This window comes from Trichogramma pretiosum, unplaced genomic scaffold, assembly GCF_000599845.2.
Source record: "Trichogramma pretiosum strain Unisexual culture from Peru unplaced genomic scaffold, Tpre_2.0 scaffold2, whole genome shotgun sequence".
Lineage (NCBI taxonomy): Eukaryota > Metazoa > Arthropoda > Insecta > Hymenoptera > Trichogrammatidae > Trichogramma > Trichogramma pretiosum.
The window spans coordinates 660,195-687,751 of NW_019641687.1; the positions used below are offsets into that span (position 1 = coordinate 660,195).

At 42.8% G+C, this 27,557-nt stretch overlaps 1 protein-coding gene across 6 annotated transcripts in view; it reads left to right on the forward strand.

Moving 5' to 3' along the window:
* The first annotated feature begins 2,538 nt into the window (after positions 1–2,538).
* Positions 2,539–27,557, forward strand: part of LOC106655230 (uncharacterized protein DDB_G0284459-like) — a 46,996-nt gene continuing 21,977 nt past the window's right edge. For 5 of the 6 annotated variants that reach the window (XM_014375509.2, XM_014375511.2, XM_023461510.1 and 2 more), the window contains exons 1-5: positions 2,540–3,295; positions 26,010–26,247; positions 26,743–26,857; positions 26,960–27,249; positions 27,333–27,545. In XM_014375509.2, coding sequence (XP_014230995.1) covers positions 3,281–3,295; positions 26,010–26,247; positions 26,743–26,857; positions 26,960–27,249; positions 27,333–27,545 — 871 coding nt within the window. In that variant the 5' untranslated portion in view covers positions 2,540–3,280. Of the gene's footprint in view, positions 3,296–26,009; positions 26,248–26,742; positions 26,858–26,959; positions 27,250–27,332; positions 27,546–27,557 lie in introns of all 6 variants that reach the window. The other variant, XM_014375510.2, reaches the window with a different exon arrangement.

Below are 27,557 nucleotides of genomic sequence, written 5' to 3' on the forward strand. Positions count from 1 at the left end.
AAGAAACCATGTTAAATGGTCAAAAAACTTTTTCATCATTTTAACAAAATTTTGCGGTGAAAAGTTGTATTTTGATATTAACATTCATATTATAAAGTTTCAAAGCAATTAAACGTGTTTTAAAAATTTGGCTGCATTTCGCTGAGACTCCCGAACCTCCTTAATGATCGCGATTCTCGGAAGTACCGATAACAAAGAGGGCGCTATTGTGCTCCTAGACTAAGTTACGAACGTGAAAATTGGAATCATACAACGTTTACGCATCGCACAATCTCAAACAATCAAGCATCAGTTTTAGTCTCTCAAACAGGATGATAAATAATCATCAAAATGTCCGAAGTCATTGAATGTTTCAAGGCGAACATTCTCAACGTTAGTGATTTGTCAGATGGACGTGTAGAGTTTTCATTAAAATGTTCACTTCAACAAAAGCCAAAAGAAAGTATTAAACTAGAATGTGAGTTATCTGAAAATCTATTTTCTTGTAATCAGTTATTTTATACTAGTTTTCGGCTGATCGATTTAGGAAAACTTAAGCTTACATTTGAGAATTATATTCACGAAATTCAGGCAAATTCTAAGCAGAAGTATGCTTATAAAATAGATGTGAGAGCGCTTGTGACAGACAATAGAGAGACATTTCATGTTAATTTTCCACGAGTATTTCAAGAAACAAGAATTACAAAGATACTTAATTTTAAATCACAAGGTCTGGTACTGCCAGACTCCTCAGAGCTGGAAATTTCTCATGTATGTTTCAATATTCACAGACTAAGATTAGATGAACCTGAAAAAAATGATAAACTTCTCGTTTATACAAATTTTTGTGAATTATCCTATAAAAGTTTGAGCTGTGACTTAATTAGTTTAACTGTTGGTGACCAAAATTTTTCAGTACATAGAGAAACGCTATGTTCAAGTAGTGATGTCTTCGCAGCAATGTTTAATCATGAAATGCAAGAGAATAATACAAAAATAATAAAAATTGAAGATTTTCAAGCAGATGTAATAGAAGAGATGATCAAATTCATGTACACCAATGAAATAACTGAAACTATTGAGTATCCTCAAGATCTCTATGCTGTTGCACATAAATATCAGATGGAAAATTTGAAAGCTAAGTGCCTAGAATATTTGATTTTCAATTTAAATTTTAGTAATGCTATAAATTTGTATAGATTTGCTAAGTTGTATGATATAGAATATTTAATAACAACGTTGAATTTGTTTTTTAATAAATATATGAAAAATATGGTTGATGAGGAAACATACAGAAATCACCTTTGTGAAACTATTAATTTAGAAAATATAGTTAATATTCTGCTTTCGTGCACTGTTTATGAAAAATTAGAAGATGTTCAGAAATCAGCATTTAATTTTGTTAAAAATAATATTTCAGAAGTACTAGCCCTCCCTAATATAATAAATTTGTTCACAGACCATCCCAAGTTTACTTTAGATTTACTTAAGTTTATTCATCCAAAGAATTGAAAAATGTTAGCAAACATTAAGTTTTAATTACTTAATTACCAGTGGATAATTATTTTGTTTTAAGTGCCTTAGCTTTTAACACTTATTTTGTATAAACAAATTAAAATTTGTTTTTTATTATTATGATTGATGTAATAAAAAATGTACTTTTTTTTACCTATTTGTCGTTTTAAAACAATTTTTTGACATTAATTTTATGCATAATTATATTTATAGAAAGCATTCAATTACTCCATCAGTTTTTTCACAGCTTATTTAAAGCCTCAGGCTTTGGTAGTTTGAAGTGCACGTAGAACAAGGCATGATCAAAAGATACTGAAAACATCAAAGTATTCATAAAATGCTAGTTTCAAGCTATCTGTAAATTTTCACATTGTAAAATATAATCAGTATATCCGATTGACAACGATTGGTATCATTTTATTAATGCAAAAGTTCGAAATCCATCGCCGAGAAAAAACGGATAAACACATCCACATTCCGCATTCAAAAACATCGTTCGAATATAAGCGGGTAAGGTTCTACCCGTCTTTCGAGCTAAATTCATTGGTGAAGGGTGGTTGGTCTGCATTCTGCAATGGTGGGCCAATCGCATCGCACGCGCAACATCGAGGAGACCGCGAGGAAGAACAAGAAAGCTTGAGAGCTGGCGCGGCGCAGCCGCGAACGGTGTCATTTGTGTCCAACTGCATAACATCCAACTCCGAAGCGATAAAAGCACAACCGACCGCGAAAAGAAGAGAATCGGAGCTCGATAGGCCAACGAAGCTCTCGCGATCGTTGCACACATCGAATCCAAAGTCCCGCGAAGTGGGTACATGGACCCGGCCGCTGGCGCTGTTCGTTCATTCGCTCCGAGCTTCGCAACTCGCGCTCTCGCATTATAATTATTATTACCTTTTGCTCGCGGTGTAAAATTTCAGCCGGACTGCGCGCAAGTAGAGAGGCTCGACGCGGCGCGCAGACTATATACCAATTCTCGTGTGTACATGTGCTGCACAGGTCTGTGTGTATGTGTGTGTGTACTGTGTGTAGCGAGAACTGCGAAACGTCCGCGCGCCACCGTCGAATCAATACCCTCTGCTTACCTACTGGCTGATGCTGCCTGCACTGCTACTGCTATAGCTCTCATTATTGTTGTATACAGAGCAGAACTGGCCGTACTGCCTGCGGTGCAGTGCACAGTGTGGCTCGTGCATCGTATACGTACGATACAACAGACAGTGCCGACTGCACATTTCGACACAGTGTATTTTTCGATTTTTCAATCTATCGCAAGGACATAAGCAGCGCGCAACCGACGATATCATCGCACCCTCTTTCAGTCGCGACGTTTCATAGATACACAAACTCGCGAGTGAATCGTGCGCGACGCGCTTCTACCCCTCTTCACGGCGAGTCAGTGATGAGTGCGTATGACAGTTCTGCCTGCGAGCTGTAGTTATCTGCTGCTTCATCGATATAAGTGTGTATAAACGACGATGAGTCTAGCTGATTCTGCGATGGCGAGTAAGATGCAGCAGTTGTAAGCAGGGTGACGGCCAGCGCATATACACGGGGTGACAGCTATCGTCCGAGCTACTATCACGCAGGAATGTAGCTACAATAGACGTTTAAGTTCAAGTTGGTGTGACTAGTCTTTAATAATACTAAACTCGGCGGTATAAGTAGTGCGCGTGCAGCCGTCGACGAGCCTCTCAAGATCGCGGGGGTTGTGCAGTAACTCGACGATGTCGTTGTAGTGCCTCGGGCCGATAATCATCGCGAAAGACTGCGCACACCTCGAGCCATGGCCAGCAGCAAGGTAAGCACAGTCAAGCTCGCACGATTATATTTCGAATGCGCTATCAGCGAGACTCTAATAGGCGAATTCTTATGGATTAATTACGTTGCTTAGCCCATATGAGAAATGCGCGTCGAATCGATGCTGTACTTGTACGTATAGGTAATCTTGCGTGTTTACCCGACTCGAATATCAGGCGCGAATATCAACTGGTCGCAGCAGCGAAAACGCCAGCGAGATGAGCAGCGGCTTTAATTACTACGGCCATTTATCGCTACTAGGGACTACCTGTAATACGTAGATAAATGTATAGATGCGTGCGTAAATGCCGCGAGTTTATGGCGCCCCGCACATTTTCGTGCTACATATTACGTCTGATTCACAGCTGTCGTTGTGCGTACACATTACCTTCTTTTGCCGAGTTTGTGTGTTACATTCACGCACGGCACACCTCGGTGCCTTTGCCATTCGTTCCCTCTCTTTCTCTCTTTCGAAGCATCCTCCGAAAATGAAAATAATGCCCATGTAGTAAAAGCAGAGTCACACGTAATGTACGTGCGCTCCGAAGGGTCCCGGTGTCCTTGGACAAAAGGGATACGCGGTTGTTGCGCCAGCACAGGCTACATTTCGGCGATGCATCGCGCTACAATAGGTATCCTACATCATGGGGCGAGCTCCTTGCGGGCTGGATGGGTATATAGTTGCGGGCACCATCGATTTCGGAATTCGGAGCAGCCGCAGCAGCGGACTCGGAACTGCTTCTGTGTGGACGAGGAGCACTGTGGGACGCGCGACCCCCATACCTTTGAGATAGGATGTATGCGTGAAAAGCCGCGATCGATCTTCGCTTCTTCGTATATCCGTATATATATCGCACTCGGAATCTCGCGGTGACTTTGCATTTTTATCTAGCCTCGGCTGAACACGTACATACGAATTTTGCGTAATAAAAACAGCGGTGACACACTGAATGGTTGTCGAAATTAAAACAGCGAAGAACTTTGCCGCGTTTTGATTCTTTTCGTGCACAATACGTAAAATGTACGCAGGTGACATAGGGACGACTACACCTATGTACCTACATAATAATACTCGACTCTCGCAGTGGTTGCGTATATAACTTTAATAATCGGCCGGAGCTATGGAACTATATAGTATTACTATCGCGGAAGTGAGGCATCGCGCGGCGACTTTTTATCAAGGTTTTCCGCCTTTACCTCTGGAATATATGTATGGAATTGTGTACGTGTACCACCGGCGACAATATCGACTAGTAGCACCTATAATATCAGAGGAGAAGTGAACAGCGCCGCTGTACATAATATGTCACGCACGCTCGAATCAAAGGGTAAAACGTTTAAGGCGACGCTCACCCTACTTACACTTGGGCCAGATCAATTTAACGCGTTCGCGCTCGCGCTTCGTAATTTGCGCTCATCTGGAATAGTCTTACTGAATTTTCACAAAGCTGCTGCACTCAGGCAAAGTAAAAGCTTCCATGTCACGCAGCCACTATAGCTTTTCTTTTTCTCTCTCTGTGTATAGTTATTTTGAGCTCGGCGACACGCGACAGAGAGAGATCGTCATCTCTGGCGTCAAGTTCCATTTGCGGTACACCTGCGTGCATTAATATTGCGAGATCTAGGCCAATTCGCCTAGGCCATCGCGTCTTGCGCGAGTTGTCCGGCCCGCACGGAACGGAACCACGGCCAAATCGCCGCGTGCCTACTGATCCACTCCCTCTCGTTTAGCCCAATGCATCAAACGGCTCGCGTTTTCAATTGTCGCGATCGCGAGACGAGAAACCGATGCTTTCGAGCTGCCGAGAGCTCGCGTTCTCGAGAATCGAGCCTTATTCTATAATTATACGCGCGCGCAAGCTCCCTTACCCGCGCGAACGACTCGAGTCCTTTTTTTTCTTCGTGCGCTTTAGAAGCGGCTCGTACTTTATTTACGCTTCCTTCATAAAGTGTCGCGGACCGACGCCAACGAGCCGCCGCTTCTTTCAAGCCGTGGCTCGGCAGAAAGCGTCTTTATTTCAGGAATCGCGCTACGACCCCGCACGCGGAAAACTCAACGTCGCTTTCTCGTACGTCATTTTCTCAAAGACGTACAAGCTCGTGACGAATTTCCCACAGTTTATTTTCGCGATTTCTCGTAACTTTTCTGCCTTTGCGTATACCGTTGGAATATGTATATTCACTGCGAGTCGTCGGCCACTGTTGTACCTATGTGCCTTACGACGAGCGCCATAGGCCAACCTATAGGCCGTGTCGCGCTGATTTTTCGCTCTGCTCTTCCGTGACGATACGCTATACACGCCTGCATACGCTTTTGCGACTTTTCCTCTCTCTCTCTTTCTCTCTTTCTTGTTGTTTTCCCTGATTACGCTTGTTTATGACTTTTCCTTCTGCAATTCATGTAGCAGAGCTTCGCGGATATCTCTCGCAGTCGCGAGAGATCGCCCGATGCCGGCCGAGTCGAGCATCGATTATCCGCCCGATGCGTAAACAAAGCGCGACTAATTTTCAAAGACAAAAAAGGGAAATTTTTAAATAATCGAAAGCTTTTCCGCGCGGCTGAGCAAATTAGCTGCGACGAACCGGTATCAACCCGATAGTGCTACTCAGCTCCTCGGCGCGGGCGCGTTCCGGCGTGATGGGCGCGCAGCCGGAAACCGCTCCAGTCTCAGACTGCAGTTCGCCATAAATGCTGAAAATTAAAATTCCGCGCGGCTAATTAGTTTGCAAATAATGTATGAAGAATCCAAGAGAGAAAACTCGAACGCTTTCGGTATTCGTAATGGTTTCGGCAAAATCGAGCCGAGGCGCCAATGACCGCGCGAGTTCGCGAGCCGCAAAGAGGAGCGATCGAATAAAGAATTGTTGAATATGCAATAAATACATCGAGGGCATCGCTCGTTTGCGAAAGTATCTTATATACAAGAATCGAAGATCAGCGAGGCGATTTATCAATAACAATAATATATACAAAATGTGGTCTTGACTGGCACGTGGTTTACGCAATTGCCAGGCAGCTATAACGTGCATCGAACTGTCATAATGCGAGACAAAGATCGCCGCGTATACTTGACAGTCATGAAATTGTTTTCGACTTGGCTTCGAGCTCGCTGTCGAACTTCCGTGCGCTAGCAAAATTTACTTTTCAAGTGCATTCACCTCGCCGCGGCGGTGGTGGAGGCGGCGGCGGCGGCAGGTACACTTCATGTACACCCACACCTACACATTGTGCACGCGCAGATTTCTATATAGGAGCTGCATTATATATACATATCTCGAGATTGTATCGTATCGAGGCGGAATATCATCGCGTGATGAGCGCCTGAGCTCGCAAAAAAGTCTACTTCCACTGAAAATAATATCACTAATGCAACGCACACGCGCGCGCGCGGCCAAGCTCGTTATAACTTCGTTCGATGCAGCGGCTTGCCCAGCAACCCGAGCTGCTCGTTATACACATACACACACGCACGCACAGGTACATTATACATAATAATGCGTTTCAGCGATTTCAGACGAAAAACTTTCATCGCGATAAAAAAAAAAAGAAGAAAAAAACTGAAAGAAAAACGCGAATGTTACAACGAGACGCGCGTTGGCATATTGCGCGATTTATAATGGAAAGCATATTGTAACAAACGAGGAATCTCGTACTGTATGCGCTCTCGATTTCATCTCAATAATTAAAGGAAATGGCAAATACATTTCTATTTGCGAGAGAAACAAAGCAAACAAAGTTATCGCGTTACAGCACGCGCTACGGCCAAGGTTTATAATAGGAGCATAAGATAAGACCCTCCGACGTGTTATTCTATGTATGAATAAATGATTTTTCACGAAATCGCCAGCCCGTGATTCCGTATATTATACTTTTGCGCATCGGGTATACCTGCCGCATACTTCCACCTAATACTAATACATTATAATATATTATTATAATTATTATTATATATATTCAATGCCACGGTCAGCTCGTGTTCCTGCAATCGTCTTATTTTCTTCATAAAATGAAACTCAATCGGCGTGACATTTTTTCTAAAGCTTTTGACGACATTAAATTGCATCGTCAAGATTTCACGACTCGGTGGAATGTCGAAAAATGACGCAAATTCGAATGTGCAACTTTGTGTTGATTTCTCGACTCGAAATTTTATGCGTTACGCGACTTTACTAACGGAATTGAAGGGAAAATTGACCAATGGTTTTTGTTTTTTGTCCGCTATTGTTTACAGGAGTCATATGTAAATTAATATTTTACAAAAAAGCTGCGCGTACGATTGGTTATACGTTTCCATTAGATTAATGATACGATTTATTGGCGTGTATTATGTTCAATGTCCGAACAATAACCGACCAATAAATATTGTATTTTAGTAACAAGATTATATGATCGTCAAAGCTATTGTTTTACTCCTTTTACTCTGATTTCTAATGAATATGATATTAAGAATCTATAATAAATATGTTTAAACTAATTATATTTTGTTGTAAATATTATGTATACACTATTAAATTTTGACAAATTCGTTGAAAACTAAAAAATTCCTATTATTTTCACTCGTATGGTCTTTCACAATCTACTATTTCTTGTTCTAAAATTGTATTCATCTCATACCCGCGAATCAAATTTCAAGGGAAGTAGAGCAGCAGGCAAAATGATTCAAGCCAAGAATTTGATAATGAAAAATTGTGCAAAATAACTTAGTTTTACGCGATTGCCTTAGCTTCATAACTAATTTAACCAATATATTTATTTTTATTCCAAAACATCAAAAAGATAATTACAAACGCCAAACATGCTTATCACAATAGTTTGTTTATACGTGCGAGGGAACTATAAGTTTGACCCATTATTTGCTAAAAGTGAACGCAGACAGGTGTGGCAAGTGATCTACTTTCGAAAAAGATTATTAGTTCAAGGGGTGAGCAGACTAATAAATTTCAAATGTGTTATTAAGCATCTTATACGTTATTTTCAGATAATACAATGAATACTCATCATAATTACAATGCAATTGAATTATAATCGAGTTCATCTTTATCAATTCCTATCTCGGACATAATGATTTCTAATTCGGATGATAAATTTTCCAGTTGATTTTTTTCTTCTGGCTTAAACAGGTGGATTTTCACTCTTGACCCTAATTGGTTTAACGCGCGTGAGCGGTACGATGCACTCTTGAGACTGCACTCGAGGCTTTTTTCAAACGCCGATGCATATATGTAAGAATTCAAGCCAGAGGTCAGAGTTCTCGCGGACGTAATTCGTTAATTCCATTTCATTCAATTATCATAACTGGCGAAAGCTATTAAGATTCCTACTGGTATGATACTTTGAGTTTTCCCCGAGTATACAACCGAGAGAACTATATTATTTAGCGACACAAGCCATTTTCTTCAGTCGCTCGATTGAAACACTACGTAAACTTTGTCACGATGCTTGGCTCAATTACTGCGTTTTTAATTTCGATAGAATCGGACTTAAACTAAAAAATACTGTATCAAATAATAAATTTGATATTCTGCGTGGACTATTCTCGCGAAATTAAAATTTGTACTTACAATCGCTTATATTTTTTAAAATATAAAGAAATTTTTACTTAAAAAATACGAAAGAGTAAGCCGAGTTTTATTATAAGTACTTACGTACTCTATATACTAGTGGCAACGTTCGTTGCATAAAGCTGAGCGACGTTCGTTTAAAATTTGTTTGTTTTTGAAATTTTGCTGATTGATTGTACACTGAAAATTGGCTTAATATGTATAATACATTACAGTCGTATACGAGACAACTTTTCCATTATATTCTATAGGCCGCTAGTAAACAGTCCGCATTCCATGTATGCGAAAATTCGGTGAATATATATGAGACATTACACTACAAATTTTCAAATCTAATAATCGCACGTAGATATCAGTTCCTACTGTTTTACATACAACTCTAGTGTGCATCATTCGAATATTGCACACGAATGCTGATGCTACTGCATCATAATTGCATATAAAATATAAAATCTGAAAAATGCATAAGGGTGCATAAAGGGCATACCAAAACCTAATCAGTAACACATTTACGTCCCCCCTACATACCCAAAAAATTTCAGCCCGATCCATTGAATACTATTCCAGTTATCGTGTCAGGGCGAACACACGAAAATTAGGCAAACTGGCCATGAAACGACTTCGCTGCGCTCAGCTTTAATAATATATACGGGTCGGGCGTAAAACCGCACGTCTTCGAGTCCAATATATAATAAAGCAATCGCGTGTGCAGCACATGCGAGTCGCGAAAGAGAGACAAAGAAGGAAGGATGTAAGTGAGTCTGTGCGGAGAAAAACCGCGAATGGCTGCGAGCAATATATAATACACGCGAAGCACTTGTGTGCGGTTTTGCGCCTCGAGCGCGTATCCATATATATAACTATATAAGGCGGCAGTACCTATGTACAACTTTTGATGCAATAATCCGAGGAAAATATCGAGTTTCAGGGATGAGATGATTAAGTGTAATATCGCCATTGATCGAGCTAAGCTCCTAGCATTGGCCGGTCGGAGGTATTTGGGTCATTTTAGGCGTATCCGCGCGGTGAGATCGCGCGCGTGCCCGTGATACATTTGCAACTTTGCGATTTTCGCTACGAATTCGAAGCAAACTTTGTCGAAACGCCTTGGAATTAAAAATAATGCAGTGAAAATTCTTTCAGACTTTTTTGTACTTATTTGAAGTAGTACTGCGTGCCTATAATAACTTTCACAATTTCAGAGTTCCAAATATGCTTATTTTTTTCTTGAAAATTGTTTACTCGAAGTATACGCACATTTGCATGAAATATTATCGAAAAGGTTTCGAGTAAAAAACACAAATAGGAAGTATAACATTGAAATGCGGATATTTTGTCTCGCTTGGAAAGACGCGTATAGAATCGTTAAAGAGCCCTGTGTAGCTTATAATATACTCGCAAACTTGAAAGTCGGCAAATGCGTACGTCGGAGCCCTACGCGCGGAAGTTTTCGGAGATTGTATCAGTCGCATTAGTTATCGTAGCTCAAGGGTCAAGGACGACTTAATATCCGGAAAATGGAGATTCGACGTTGTACGTATATCGTCGTCGCCGTCGTCGTCATAGTAACCATTTCGATTTCTATCCCGCTGCGAATCGGCCCTTCGAGTTTTTGTCCCCTTCGAGACGTCATTCCGCACTCGAAAACTTGGCGTGAAAATTCCAACCGTGACGCAACATCTTTGTTTTCGTTGCTGTAAAAAAGTTGCGCCTATCGCTGCGGGAGTCGAGGAGCGCACGATCGAGCATCGATCAACGCAAAGGAGGATGTGATCGGTCGTGAAAGGTCGCGCGATCGATTTTTCGAAAGGCTTCGTCATACAATGCACACCGACATCCTCGTGGCTCTCGCGATACATAGGTACAATAGAGGAGAAAAGAGGATGGCGAGGCACGGCGAGAGAGAAGAATGCAGCCGGTCAGCGGGAGGTACCAGAGTCTCGGCAGTAAAGCGGCTTTGCACGCCACGATCGCTTGTGCGAATGTTCTCTTGGGTCGTAGTTATAAGGACGTTGCTCGAGCGAGCCATTATCCTACGGAGAGTCGCTCCGTAGAATAAGTAGTTGTGCGCGAAGTGCAGCTGGTATGTGGAGCTGCAGCCGAGATGTATAATACAACGAGTACGGCGGACGATGTAGGCCTCTCTTTCCGCGCGCGCGAGCTGAGACCGCCGTCAGTCAGTCAGTCCGAGTTGCAGTCGGACGACGATCGAGACGAATAGGCGCAGCAGCGTCTCTTTCCATTCCTCGAAGGAATGGATGCGGCCGATCGTATACGAGTCGGGTCGCGGTATCTCGTGGTCGCTTCTTAGCACCCGTGCGCGGTGACCTCCGCAATATTCGGAGTACAGCAGCAGTGGTATAGCTATAGGGGCGGCATCGCAGGAGCGAGCTCGTGTATATCCGGCGCGCAGCTTGTGTATAGTAAAAAGGCCGAAGCACGTGCCCGCTGCTGCATCGGCATCGTCTCTCGGTGCAGCTCGCGCACGCACTATAACTCGGCAAAGTCGGCGAGGCAGCGCCTGTATACATACACATAGCAGTGGTATACGCGAAGCCGCAAACAGCAAACTATATAATATATATAAGCCGAGTTGTAGAGGCATAAGAGAGCCGAGAGCTCGTCGTAGATATATAGAGGCACACGACCGACTCGAGTCTCGACAGCGGCAGCGGCTTCGGCGTCAGTCGAGGCGGCGGCTCGAGACCCGTAACACCTTCTCTCTTCGTTCGTGCATACACATAAAATATATATCTTTATACCTATACATATACGCGATGGCCGTATAGTGCGTGAAGCAGCAGCAGCAGCAGCAGTGCAGTCTCTCATCGTTGTGTGTATTATAGTTGCGTATATGCGAACTCGGAGTCGGTGTCGGCAGCACACATGTGCACACTGCGAAATCGCGATGCGCGCATAAAGCAACGGCAGTAGCGGCACACCTGCTCGCCTGCAGCAACAACAACTCGACCTATAGAGTCGATAGTGATTCTGTGATTTTTTCCCTTGCTGTCCCCCTGCTCTCTGCTTTCTCGGAGTTTTGTGACCGGTGTTTGGTTGGCCCGCATCGGCCAGTGCATATAGGCTGTTTGCGATTGAAAATATTTGTAATGCGCAGTAGCGCGACCGAGTGAATTAGTGCGTTTGTTTCGGAGGAGGAAATCCGACGACGTTGTGCAAATAACAAATACTCTGGCACAGATCAGCGAGAAGCGACCCATCGTCCCAGTCAGTAGTGCAGCCTATTTTTTCTTCTCTCCGCTCTTCTGCTTTGACAAATCGCCGTTTCTGCTCCACAAGTGCGTATATGTTTATAAGCAATTCGGAGAAAGTGCCAAGCGATTCGTCGCGCGGCCTTTTTTCGCGCGTCCTATCATATCCTCTACACACATACGCTCACATACTTACATCACGTATAAATATTGTAGCACGTAAGCCATCATGCGGGCCAGCATTTGCAATGCCAATAACATACACACACACACACTCACACAAACACTCCTACAATGTAATAACAGCATAGACGCGCACGCAGAGCTCACAAAGCGTGGGAAATGGGAATAGCTCTCCTATGCCGCGAATAATGATTGTTCGGGTGAAATCTGTATTATAAACTCGACGTAACGCACACGAGGCTTTTTGTATGTATGCCGATCGCACAATTCCACAATCGCGCGCGAGTTTCCTTTCGTTTCCAAATGCGAATAATAGTAGAAAAAAACGTGATCGTTGTGCATAATATACGATCTCTATACCTCGTCCAACTTTCAGCAGCTGCTCATTACAAAGGGCGCACACGAAAAATGGAGGCTTCGCTCGTATATAACAACAAAGTTAAGAGTGCCGCAAAAAATTGGCAGAGAAAGAGAGACGAGTTTTCAATGAAATCGCGAAGGATCGTTGCAGCGCTGCCGCGTGCACGGAGTAGTTTTATTTAATCGCAGCGCAAATCACTGGCTGTTATGCAAACAGCAATATAGCGCGGCGTTATGTATCTACTCGTCTCGCGCATTATTATATACGCGTTCGACATCTCGCTGCTTTGCTCCTCTGATTTTTCTCTCTCGCAAAAATTATTCAACCATCGTGTGCGTTGTGTATGTAAGATGTAGGCACGAGCAACAGAAAACGCATCGCTACAAGCACACGCGAGTGTTTGCGATGGGCGTGTAAATATGCGCACTTGCGTGTATTATATTATACTCGCGGCCTGGCGCGTATTCAATTCACGACTCTATACCGCAGCACACACATGGCACATATACATATGCGCGCATAACATACGCAGCTTATTCTCTCTGTTTTGAGCGATACAAGTTGCATCGCTCCAACTGCATATAATATGGGAAATCTATCTGCCAAGCTTGAAATAAAACGCTGCCGGACTCGGAATAAACAAAAGCTGCGTCGTGTGTGTACCTAGCGCTGCGCTCTGGCACTGCTTTCGAATTTCTAACGTCCGCTCTCTGCAAAATTTCTCTCTCTTTGGCTCTCCGGCTTCTCGAGACCCATATATATATTCAATTTATATTCATTTTTGCACGCGACTCACGGCGACAAGCGACTGATCGATTATTATTATTAGCGGACGAGCGAGCGGCGAAAGCCGTGAAAATATACCGCGAGACGTGCGACTGGTGTACCTTAAAGTCTTGAGCGAAGCGTAATTAACAACGGAACGCATGCAAACTCGCACTATTCATATACGCTACTAGGCACAGTCTCGACTCGTGTTATTGCTGCTTTGAAAGAAGTTCGTTACACGCGTATTCGAAGCTCGCCAGGAAAATATCGCTTTTCCTAGCACAAGAGGTCGGGCGCTCGTGGCACGCGTTGTATCGAACAAATGCTACGCATAAGTCGCGATTCTCGGAGCTATATAAATCAATGCTTATCTGTAATTGTGCCTGCATATGTGCCCGACCCATTGGGTTTCGAGCTAAAAGCCATACGCGCGCTAACGCTAATCGATTATTATACCGCGTTCAAATTTTAAAGCAAGATTATTGCTTATACATTGCTTATATTTATACGTTCGAGAGTTACGTCAAGTCATGCATCGTCGATCATTGCTCGATTTTTTCTGTCACGCGCTGCGCCGCTGTGTATGCAAAAAACTTGGACACGTATACGAGTCGTCGTCGCATGCAGCTGTAATTAGCAGCTTCTAGTGGCAATTGTTGCGAGCGCAGCTCGAGACTCGAAGAGTGATAACAATAGCAGCGCCGATACCGTGGAAAAATGCATCGATCGGTTGCGTCGAGGCCTCAGCGGCTCGCTCGGCTATTAGCATATAGTATACCTGCCTGAAATGTTGCTCGGACTCGACGATGAAAAAAGCTCGCGTCGCCGGCTCGACTCTACATGCACCTCGGCGTGTACACGGCGCGCGTTGCCTTATAATCTAAATGTGTGTATGTGCGTGTGTGTTGCGATTCGTTCTAGTTAAAAGTCTCGACCCGCTCTCTTGTCATATACATGTATAGAGTATATTCGCATTGCTTACGCCCGCCCTGCCTCTCTCGCTCTGGGGATTTAAAATAGACGTTTCTTTTTTAACTGCAGCCCGTTAACTTGATTAGAATTAATGCGCTTTTTGTATCGTCGAACTTTGCCGTATTATGCATTTCCTTTTTCTGGATTGTACGCGTAATTAAAACTTCTTTCTTTTTTCCTTTTCAACTGAACGTACTTCGGACCTCAGCGCACGAATGTAAAATGAAATCGACTGTGCGGATCGTTTCACTGGCAGAAACGCGATACTTATGGCCTCGTTATTACTATTTTTTTTATTACGGTTATAACCGAGAAAGTCAAATTGCCAATTATACGATCGATCGCGAACGAGAGTCCGTGCGCGACTTTATCCTGAAAATCGAATGGATCGGCGCGTTTTGCCATTTGATTACGTGTGACGTAACTCTTTTTTTTTCATGCTGTCTCGTTTTATTCTATTGCCGACCATTGTCACCGCTGGGCTGTCGTCTGTATAATTTTTCCGTTACCGATAAAAGCATAATTTTTATAGTTTTCGGATAAAGCTTAAAAATGAGAACATTTCACTTTAATGGCTTTATTTATTCTAGCTGTTGCAACACGAAGTGGCTCAGCTTGCAGAAGAAACAAATTTATTAAAATTCGCTTTCAAATTTTCAATTATCCGTAAACAATTAGTCACCGCATTCGAAATCACAAGTCGCGCATAAGCAGAAAACTATTACACTATTCTTAATAGATCCGTAAAGTAAACGTGGAATTGTTTAGCAAAGCGACGTCGACGAGATTAAGCCTTTCACTGCTTTTGCGCGCGAACGAAAGTTCTCGTTAATAGTATTAATAATATATTATGAATAAGATTTCACGGGCGCGAAGGCGGCCTCTAAGAGCCTCGCTGTGTCTATAGTACACGCTGCAAGTGAATTTTCTAAAGTGCAAATAAAGAAACGTCGTGCAGCTATTTACACTCGCCGGCTTATCTTATAATTTCATCTCATTTCGAGTGCAGCGCGCGATATGACATTTACTACCCGAGTGGACTCGGATAACAGAAGAAGAAGAAAAAAATTGATCGCTTTCTAATTGTCAAGCGAATATATATAATATATACGGCATTGCAGTCGCCTTATCGACAACGTATCCTCAATAAGTATGGATAAATTAAGAAGCGGATCTGCGCGCGAACTACCGCCACAAAACTCGTTTCCTATCCCCCTTTTCGTGCTGAATCCATCTAGACATTATTAAACTCTCGAGTCTCCGAGCTGTAAATTATCGTCATTATATAGATATAGTTGCGCTAACGGATGAGATTTCTTCATTCGCGAATGCAAGTCCAAGTGCTGCGCGCGCGAGCGTACATTATAGCATATGCTAGAGAAAACTCATGCCGACGCACGAGATGCACAAGAAAAGTCAACTCGAAGAAAACGAAGCAACGACGAGACTCGAGGTTTCGCGAGCATCACCCGCACGTATATAATAGCAGCTCAGCTAGAGCATATTGTGGCCAAAGCGACGGGTCTATAGCCACTGCTGCAACGAGAGAGATGACCTTGTTTTCGCGCGTCTGAGTTTTCCTTAGCACAGTTTTGTCGTCGCGATGCATCGTATTTTATTAAATGTCTGTCGCGTCTGTTCGCATCTTCTCTTTCTCCGTAGTAGTAGATACACATTTGAATGTTTGGCGCAAGCGTCATTGAATTAAGTTTGTTCTTTTCGCTATAATTCATATTTTTATGTTGATACCGATATGAGAGAACTCCAGAGTCAATAATTCGACGCAACAAGTTCATATGAATCGTCACGATCATTGTGCTATCTTCATCGATACAATTTTGTTTATCGCTTATTTTACAATATACACTTGGTGAGGTTAAATGAAAAGTTATTCTTTCATACACAGAAAATAAAAATGTACTCAATCGCTTGAGTTTTTTCAATATCAGAAGTTTCGATTTTTTCTTTCAATTTGTACATTTTATCGTCTTTCAGGCGTATCTCGATTTTGCCAATAACCGAACATATGCGTATTTGACGTTTTCACGTTCGGTTTTATAATTGATCGATTTCCACGCAAGGTGTACAACGTCATTTATTTTGTCAGCAACTGGCAATTCCATCATCTGACATTGTCCGCCAGGTGTAGCATTACCCTTATACACAGACCAAGGATATCTTACCGAATTATTATATCCGTGATACATGCGTGGATCGTGCCGACGCGGATATATCTCGTGTAACGCGCGTGCGTATCGACAATAGCATCAGTAGCAACAAAAAATTCCGACGTTCCAAACGTCCTCTAAAACTTGTCCCTTTCTTTGCCTTTCTTCCTTTTTTATTATTGTCGAAAGTCGCGTTGGAAGTTATGTATACCGCTTCGTTATTATGCACACGTACAATGGCTAAATTCTGCATTGTACGCACTCGTTGCCGATGCGAACGCGCTGCTCGTTACTTTGCATATCGATCGCGCTCTGCCTTGTCTCGCTGTGTTGTGCGCGGCTACCAGCACGCGGAGCGTCCTTGAATATGTCGCGCGCCCGTCTATAACAAACGCACATAATAGTAAGCCTCCTGACTCCGATATATTTGAGCACACAAGCGCACACGGACGAAGGTAACGAGTAGTCGTTACAGTGTCGATGCGGTTTAACGCAATGTAACAATATGCTGTCGTATGCACGCACACCTAGAAGCATCTTGAAAACAGGTGTGAACTTTTCGACGATGTAATAATGAGAATCTGTCAACTCGACGAAATTTTCGTTTTTTACTCGCTGGTCCAGTATAGCTGCTACTCGGCATACGCGCGCACAGTGAAAGTGACAAAGATTTCGTAATTGCCTTTATTTTTAATCGCGTTCCAGCTCGTTGCTTATAATCTCGTTTACTAAAGTAGCATCATCATCTACTGGAAACGATATTCCTTATCGGATTATTGAAACGACTTACTAGAATTAATTCGTCAACTGAGTTGGAAATAAAATATCAACTGCATGTGAGCGGGGATTCTTTCACTAACGTCGATCTTAAATCGGCATATTTTTATCGATGAAAAGTACATGTATTCGCAATAAGTTCGTGAAATAATACTCCGTTGTATTATTTGTAAAAAAAGCTTACGTATAAAACTGCCGAATGTCATTGCGAGCGCCAAACTTTGGAAAAAGAAATCTACACAATCGAAACCGATCGGTGTAATAAAAGCCACCGCCTTGGTCCAGTTTCTCGAACGCGACTGCGAAAAAAAAATTAATATTCGAGTCGTAATGGTGCTATATACGATTGGCGGTGGTCGCGATCGATCGAGAACGGATCTACATTATCCGACACGAGAGCCCAAGCACATAATACGACGATTTATTGACCAGCGATGTGCGTCTTTGAGCTCGATCCTCGGCCCATCGTGTATTAATATCGTTGCTGCTGCGGCTGACATCCGATCGCAAATGCGATCTTGTAAAATTGTATACACACGCGCGCGCGGTGGCGGTCGTCTAATGATAAGTGCCGATGACAACGACGATATCGCCGCGCGCGACCATATTTCACAAACATCCATCATTTTTAATTATCGTCCGATCACGCCTTAATTTCTCTACATAATTAATGCACGTTTCCAATGCCGATACATACGCTCGACACATTTGTAAATAAACGCTGAAAAATCGACAAGACTAAATAACTCGTCCCGATAAATTGTTTGTATATTATTATATAGTGCCTGCGTCGATTCGTGCTTCACCCACGGACTCGAGTGCGCAGCAACGCGTCCAATGGTACGTGTTCTGTCGACGGCAATTAATCGATTGCCCTGGAGATAAGATTCCCAATGCGTATCTTGGCGTCTGTATAATTGTATACGATCTGCGCTTGCGACCTACTTTGTCACTTTGATCTTCTCGTCTCTCTCTCTAATCATGCCAACGCTTATAATGCAGCAGGAAGTATTTCGGAATTGAAAATTGCGCTCGGCTAATATAAAAGCACCTACTTGTATGCTAGACGATGATAAAACCGTTTCTTTTCCGCAAATGATCGTGTATCTTTTTTTTTATACCGACGAGTACATATATAGGCGCCGTAAAGCCGTAATTAAGAGAGATAAATCGCGCAGGGATGAACGATACGTAATACCCATAAAATAAAATGTATAAACCATGGGAACCCGGAGGCTTATCGACGTCGTCTTTTTTACTGTATAAAAGCAGCCATCGCGAGACCGAAATGTTTTAACGATCAAAAAAATATCAAAAACAAGCTAGTCTAGGGCAATGCGCGACTCATTTTCAAGACGTTAGAATCTCCAAAGAACTTGCATGAGAGATAATAAGAGTCGAGTGCTGTTCACCGCGGTGAAAGATTATTAAAGGCGCACAGTTCCCAATCGCTGATCGTCGCTCTATATTATATCCATTTTTCCACTCTGCCATGGTATATAACGTAAGTACACTCACACACGGCGCAGTTGCACGAGTTCATCGTTAATTTTCCAGCAAACTCGCGAGCAAGTACACCACACACACACACGAAGGCAATAATGAAGGTGAAAAAGTCACGTGGCCTAGTTTTCTCCTTGATATGCTCCAGTGCACACACACTGCACACATGATATGCACGCACTCTTGAGAGCGCGCGCGAACGTTTCGCAGCATATAGTACTTATAGCCGCCTAAATAAACGAGAATCGCGCGTTAAAATGACTCGGCGATATCGGTCAATTGTGTGCGAGTTGGCATTTCCAGTGTATCAAATCAGATCTGCCTCGCGTATGACATGTTGGCCGTTATGTGTATAATATGTTTGGAGCCTCGAACGAGAAAGAGTAAAAGAGGAAGAGAGCAAATGGTCGGATGCATGTAGGATACAATTTGCGTTCGTACACGTTTACATACATATGCCATTAGAATAGGCCGCGTATGATGTATATTTGATGCGTGCGTGTATATTATAATCTATATTATATATCGGAAGAGCGCGCGACGTCCTTTGAATGCAGTCGCGTTCGAGCTCGCTCGCGTCGGCCTATGCCATTACTGTGCATCGTCGACGTCGGCTGATTGATGGCGATGCCCGCGCGACGATTACCATTATCGTTATTATCCTCCCTTTGAATCGCGGGCAAATTTTCACTCGCGCAATGCACATGTGCAGTTGACTTATTTTATCGTATATACGTGGCTGCGACGCTTCTTTACATAAATCGTTTATGTGTGCTGTATTGATTTGCATGCGTACACGTATGAAAGCTTCGTCGAGGATTTTGTTTGGAGCGACCGATCGAAATGGACTGCTTTACTGCTCGCCGCCGCCGCTTTCATTCCCGAGCGATGAATTCTCCATCGATTTGTGAATCGCGTAGCTTTTCAGGAGCGAACCTTTGTCATTCATTATGCATCGGCCTCGCGGGCTGCGCGATTCTTGCTTTTCTCGGAACATTAATGAAAATCCGTACAGAGCGAGGTCGATTCAATACGCTAGCGAGAAAGATAGTGTAGATGTAAGAAACTGAATTGATGATGTATAAGTTTTCGCGAGGCGGCCAAGTGCCGGTAACTGGCACGTAACCAACGAGGATAATAAATAACTGCTGTTATATGGCTTTGAATTGTTTTACGATCGCCTCGTTCGTTCGTTCGAAGTCGAATCGTTCGATGCAGGAACCGTAATCCTTCGCGATTTCCTTCCCGTCAAAAGCACATCAGCTCGGATAATCGTGTATTTATATTGAAATTGATACTACTTCACTCGACAGACAACTCGAGAGATGAAATGTCGAGTTGGCCGCGCTTCTATGCAATCGTTTCCCATGCTCACCGCGTCGTCTCGCGGTCGCGCGCTAAAAATTAAAACCCAGCCCTCGATGGAACAGTGCACAAGTCTCGTGCGCTGCCACAAGGCATACGACAATCGTCGACGCGCGAGTGCGATGAACCTCGGCTTTGACCCACTGCTCATGCATTCGCCTATGGAATATAATCTACGTAGTCCAATCAATAAAGGTTTTGAAAAAAAAAAATTCGCAACCAGAATTTTACGACGGATTCTTATTATGGGTACCCTAAACAACTAATTTTCATAAAATGCCACTGTTTTTTGTTCCTGCGTTTTTGTTTATAAGCCTTTAAAAATGCAAAAAAGCATATTATATTTTTTAACTCGTAAAGTATAAGTTTTACGATAAAATGTTTCAAACAAAAGTTGTAGGCATTTTCAAGACCTTTATTCTGGTATTTTTTTCATATTTTTTCGTCCATTTGTTTATTCTCTAGGTCGAAAAAACCTCTAAAAGTGGCCGTTTTTACAATTGTTTATAATTATTTATTAAAACGTGCTACGGCAATGAAATCTTGAGAAAATGTAGCCCTCGTTACGCAGAATCCAATGCATTTTTCAAAATCTCGCTAAGTGCATTATTTATCGAGATATTGCATTTGTTTATTAAAAAACACTCCCCTAGTGATTGTTAAATAACTTTGAGTTGGCTCAACGTACGAAGACCAGACACAGCGCAAATTAAAGGTAGAGACCTCCCAGTCAATTTGCAACAATAAAAACAATAATTTTTTCATAAAGACATGAAAAATAAACACCAGATATAAATGTGTACGAAAATTCTTATAAACAAATTGACTTATCTGCCGAACCAGAAGTCGTAAGTCAAATCGAATTTCGGCATCTTGTTCCTTGCATTTTTACGCAAATTTTAAAAAAAAATTGACCTCTTTAACTATATTGGAAACGAAGTTAGGCTTTTTTTTTTAAAAAATCACCACGCCTTTGTTTATAAACATTAAAAGCTGAAATTTGGTATACATTCGAACGNAAAAAAAAAAGCCTAACTTCGTTTCCAATATAGTTAAAGAGGTCAATTTTTTTTTAAAATTTGCGTAAAAATGCAAGGAACAAGATGCCGAAATTCGATTTGACTTACGACTTCTGGTTCGGCAGATAAGTCAATTTGTTTATAAGAATTTTCGTACACATTTATATCTGGTGTTTATTTTTCATGTCTTTATGAAAAAATTATTGTTTTTATTGTTGCAAATTGACTGGGAGGTCTCTACCTTTAATTTGCGCTGTGTCTGGTCTTCGTACGTTGAGCCAACTCAAAGTTATTTAACAATCACTAGGGGAGTGTTTTTTAATAAACAAATGCAATATCTCGATAAATAATGCACTTAGCGAGATTTTGAAAAATGCATTGGATTCTGCGTAACGAGGGCTACATTTTCTCAAGATTTCATTGCCGTAGCACGTTTTAATAAATAATTATAAACAATTGTAAAAACGGCCACTTTTAGAGGTTTTTTCGACCTAGAGAATAAACAAATGGACGAAAAAATATGAAAAAAATACCAGAATAAAGGTCTTGAAAATGCCTACAACTTTTGTTTGAAACATTTTATCGTAAAACTTATACTTTACGAGTTAAAAAATATAATATGCTTTTTTGCATTTTTAAAGGCTTATAAACAAAAACGCAGGAACAAAAAACAGTGGCATTTTATGAAAATTAGTTGTTTAGGGTACCCATAATAAGAATCCGTCGTAAAATTCTGGTTGCGAATTTTTTTTTTTTTAACATAGGGACAGATTTTCATTGATTGGACTATACGGCTGCAGTTATATTCCCATCGGTTTTTCCGCAAGCTCCGCAGCTGCTGCGATTTCGTTGCGAGAGCCGAGCGAGAGAAATGCGAAGAAAAGAAAAACGAGCGCGATAAGGTATTATCTTGTAACGAATCGTTCGTTTTGCATTTGTTCTTTTCCGCGTCTGCGATAGAGACGACGACGACGGGCTTTCTCGGTGTCGTTGCACTTTTCTGGCTTATATCTCTCCCTCTCTCTTTCGCGTGACTTGTACGCATATAATATACGCTTGTTTTTTTAGCTATATAGACCGCCGACCGCCGTGCTCGGAGATAACGTATAAGTAAGTGCATAGCGAGTGGCGAACGCAAGCACATACACCGCACCTGTTAGTCTTGAGATTGTGTTTCTCCTTTTTCTTTACGCGCTCAACGTGCAATAACCTATATTATCTCCGCAAGTTTACTGTTTATATACGCGAAGGATGTTTTGTTTGCTTGTCGCACTCTTGAGAAAATATGTATACATAATAGATGATACACATGCGGACAATTTGGTTTATTATCTCTTGAGTCGCACTTTGGATTATGTTTGCTTTTACAAGTGCGATTATCAAAGCGAACGGAATCAAGAGCGAAGGAGAGAAAACAATCGCTTCGCTGTTCGCCGGCATGCTTATATTGCAGCTCTTCGACGATTTAGTGCGAAAAGTCCATAAATTCGAGGGGTGCCGCGCCGCGCCCGTGTATGTATTGTATACGAGACGCGTATAGTGCGCCATCCGAGTAAATTCGCGCCGGCCCGTTTGATGTCTCAAAATAAATTCACGAAATCCGCGAAAAAGATGAGACAGACTCGAGGACGAGTGTGTTTTACCGATTTGTCTCGGGGATTAAACGATCGAGAGGCGCGCGTGGAAATTCGAGATGCGATATTCAATAGCTTACTCTGAAAATAAGCTAAATATTACTTGGGAACGAAGACTGCTCTAGTTGTCGGGTAGTTTTTCAGTTATCGCAGTGATGGAGCTTTGAAAAGGCCTGCATACATCTATCGCTCTATTAGACTCATCAAGCTAACTCGGCATCTAGCACTCCATCCTCATTACGTAACAATACATCAACGTCGTCGTCTGCGCCATTCGTCTTTTTTTTCTTCCTCTGTTTGTGCCAAGAAGCAAGGCATGTATACTTAACATTTCCGACGGTCGACGCTTCACTCTTTCTCTTTTTGTCTTTCTCTCTCTCTCTTACGTCTCCTTTGAATTGGCAGATATTAAGCACACTCGATCGAACATAATTATTCAGATGGCTGTGTTGCGTGTCGTATATTCCCCGAAGCTTTGCCTACAACGACTACTTTGTCTCTCTGGGCTTGTATTATTTGCTCGCCACGAGTGGGAGAGCACGCGAAGTTTAACCCGAATTGCTCATTTTTTTGCTCGCTTACGATCGTCCATTATACTCACACACACAAATATTGATCGATTATGTTTTACTTTTTAAGCGGAATCGCGCGAATCGCGTGCCGAGCTTGCGAGCTTTGATTCGTGATTATTATTTCGTGCCGGTCGGCCGGCCTCTCGTCGATTGTCGAAACGATTTTGTTGATCGAGTACACAATAACCATCGAGCCTCGATCAATTCAATTCAGCAGCTCTCGGCCATTCGTCGCGAGATCTAGGTTACTGAACTTTCAGGTCAGCGACTGCGAGCACCGATTGTCAATAATATTCTCGTTCAATTTTGGGAATTCACTTCAAGTTGTATTTAAGAAGAATTTTAATGCATGAAAAATTATTTACGTTCGCCTTCGGCCGGTTTTTAATTTATTCTTAAAAATCTCGTATGGCTCGTTCTATTATCTACGGCAAGAATCTCGGACGCTAGCGCATAAGGAGATTACTTAATGCAAGCTTAATAAGCAGATCTGCAGCATTTAATGTGGAAGCATATGGTATTATAAGTACTCAGGAGCTAGGCATTACGCACACTTGTCTATTGTATTCAAAGGAAAAGAAAAAAGTAGCAGTCGCTTAATGGGCCTTGAGAGATAAGTCGGAAGCGCATCGGTTGCGAGCCGCGCGTCACCTAATTTGTCACCTCGATTATATGCAACGCACATTACAAAAAGATATCATTATATTAGCGAATTATTTATCGGCCAATTGTGCATATTAAAAATTCAGCAGCCGCAAGCCATTAATTTATCGGGGCATATTAACGACGTACCACATCTCTCGCTTTGTGTGTTAACGTTTGTGCGCACGTTTATAAGGTTACGGACACCATATAACGCGCTGCCGTGTTATATATATCGCACGACTCGGCATAATTGGGTGTGTCAGAAGAGCTGTACGCACAAATGAAACATTAGACATATTCGATATTGTTCCATCGGCTACTTATGAGCACGCGACGCTCGCCAGAGTCCCGGCGGTTCTCGTAAACTTTGTTTTATTTATTTATTTTCTCAATGCGCACATACGTTGAATTCGATTAGCGATAATCCAAAGCAATATGCAGCTGCGGCGACGCGATCGCAGTCTGTCTCTCTCTCTCTCTTTGCAATTGCGTGCTGCAACCCACGCACGTCCTTATTATACCGTGCACAGCACGTACGCACGTGTTCGCGGCGGCGATCATACTCGGTCGAGACTCCGAAATCGCATGCCAATTATACCTATATAGGTATGCCGCTGCACAATATATCGCCATCTACTATGTACAGGGGCGGCGGAAAACCTCCTTGGCATATGGACTCTCTCGAGTCAATGCGATGCGAAAATAAATAAAAGACCCGTAGCCTACGCAGAGGTAGAGCTATGCTGCATTTTTAACGAGATAGCATCTCTTCTCTCGCTCGCGCGTATGAAATTCCAGCAGCGGTGTTTTGCCGCCACGGCTCGCTTTGCTTGTAACGATCTCTGCGCTACCGAGACGGGCGTCGACGTCGCTGCCAGACTACTATACGGCCTTTTCCGCGCGTGAGTTTCCAGCTCGAGGCGGCTCGAGCGCTCCACGATGTGCGACCGACGTTTCCTCCCGCGCCGCCCGAGCCACTAACTATTTGAGCGTATATATACGCACATTGCGTATGTATACAAATGAGTTGCACCATTATCCCCCGGCGTGTCCCAGAGCACGAGGAATTCGCGCTTACCTACTAATAGCCGCGTAGATTCTCTACTCAACGAAGCGTACTTTTGCGTACGGGTTCGTTTGTTATTGCGATATATCTCGTGTATCCGTCGCGATTTCGTCGACCTCATGAGCTCCAAGGCAGTTTGCTTTTTTCACAACGATTCGACGTCACGAAAATCGGTACCATAAGCAAATATGCAATCGATCTTGTAATTTTCAGAATTTTTTTAAGCTCGGAAAATTCGTCGTGACTAAAGCTGTTTGTTATCGATGCTTTGTGTCGTAAGTGCTAAAACGTGATGGAAAGTCACACGCGATCGTTCCTATTTGCCATTCTTCCGCCACGAGATTGGTAGGCCACTCGGGACGAAAAGAAAAACGACCAGAAATAATTAAAAAAATTTTATTTGATAGGCTGCTTTTGCACGGGCCATTTGGAGATAATCGAATCGAGTTTTTCGATCGAGAACAAGCGTGGCTCGAATCGCGTCACAAAATGCATTCTGCCGGCATATGCGTAAAAGCCATCCCGCTCGATCGATTTATACAGACTTGCGGTATTTGTACACGTTGATATCAACACTGCAGTATATTATGCGCGCGCCTATATACTCGCACAATGTGTAAAAAAGAATCGACAAAATATTTTCAAGTCGTTACACGTGCGAAGCATCACGTATGGACAGGAAAAAAAGAAGAAAGAGAGAAAGCAGTTGCATATATCTTTATACGTGCCGTTATCAGCTATAACATTAATTTGCGGCATTGCACGTGCTTTGCCTTTGTCAACCACGTAACTTACCCACTGAATTGTCCGTTGATTACGTTAGCTTAAAAACCGTCGGAAAATTAATTGACTTTCACAATGATGGGACTGTGGAAAATTATTTATTCTTTGTTATTTGTCTTTTGCAGAACGGAGGAACAGAGAGCAGGATACCTGTGGCCGCGCGCCATCAGCAGCGTCCGTCTCTACTGCCAAAGTTACGCTCGAGCCAGGGCGGAGTCGGCCCAGCAGCCAACAACCGGCCGCGCTCTCAGCTAATTGTACCGACGAGCCACGACAGGCAGCACCTTCACCTCAAGCTCAACAGCTCCGAATCGAAATCGTCCAAGCCACCGAGTAGACTCATTACGCCCGAAAGCGACAAAGGTAAAATTAATTTGTCACTCTTAATTTTAGGTAAAAACTCCGATGCCTTTTCGGTGAAATATATTCGATTATATCGAGTCTACTTCGTTAAGCTCTACGAGTAATCGATCGTTTTCACGCCCACTTTGGAGCTTACGCGGCTCATGGATGTCTTGTGAACGCGCACGTACATATACCTTTTGTAAACACTCGGGGCAGCTCCTACGTATACGTAGTAGCTCCAGCTAAGCATAAACTGCCGAGTAATCGTTGCAATATTCATCTCGATGTGCTCTAGTTATGCTCTCGTTGCGCAGTGCAACGATTTACGATACACATTATACGATACGCTTTACGCGTGCGGTGTACATTATACGCAACACATCGCGGCGCGTTAAAGCGTTGATTTAAAAATCAATTTCGCCTTATCTTATTGCGCGGCTTACATATATACAAACCGCGAGGCTCTCCGCTATCGAACCAATTCACTGATTGTTCTTTTATCCTCTTTTACAGAGCATCATCTGCTGGGAAATCATACAGACTACTCGCTAATATGGCACGTAAGCGATAACAGAGACGCTGAAAATATTCTGCGCATGAATGACGATAATCACGCCGGATTGCTTTGGTAAAGTACAATAATATTCTTCTTTTTTTGCGCCTCGTTCGCACGTTTCCATAATTTCTTTCTCTTCTTTCTTGTTGTTGGCTTCCTGAACAACGTATGCAGTTCTCAAGAGGACTTGTCGTCGTCATCCGGCGGATATGCCGGCAAAAAGTCACGCGAGGACATCATCGACGATCTCGTCGTCGGTAGCGGCACGGGCGATGCCACGGCCAATTTGGCATCGCCTACCTCTCAGCCGCAGCAAACGCCAGCTTGCTTCATGCTGACCAAGCAGAATTCGTTCGAACACGACGAGAGCAGTTTGGGCATACTCACGCCCGATCAGATGACCGACTTTACCGTCGCGCTTGACTCTTCGAGAACACCATCCTGCGAAAATCTCAACGCTCAAAGTGAGCCCTCGATGACGAATTATTTCAATTTGCAATTTATACTCTGCACGATTTGGCTCACTCGAATCGAATTCTTGCTCCAGGTAAATTTCACCAGAGTCATAAGAGTAGCGCTATCGTCGCCGCTGCCGCTCGACACCTCGACATAGCTTTACGAAGCTCAACCTCGGAAACAGCACAGCAACGACTACGTACCAGTGACCGCAGCCCTTCGGTCGAAGACCTACCTCTAGACCCAAAACCTGTCCTCGTGATCGAGGAAGACGTCCAACTGCTCGAATCTACACTGCGAAGCGGTAACGAGCACT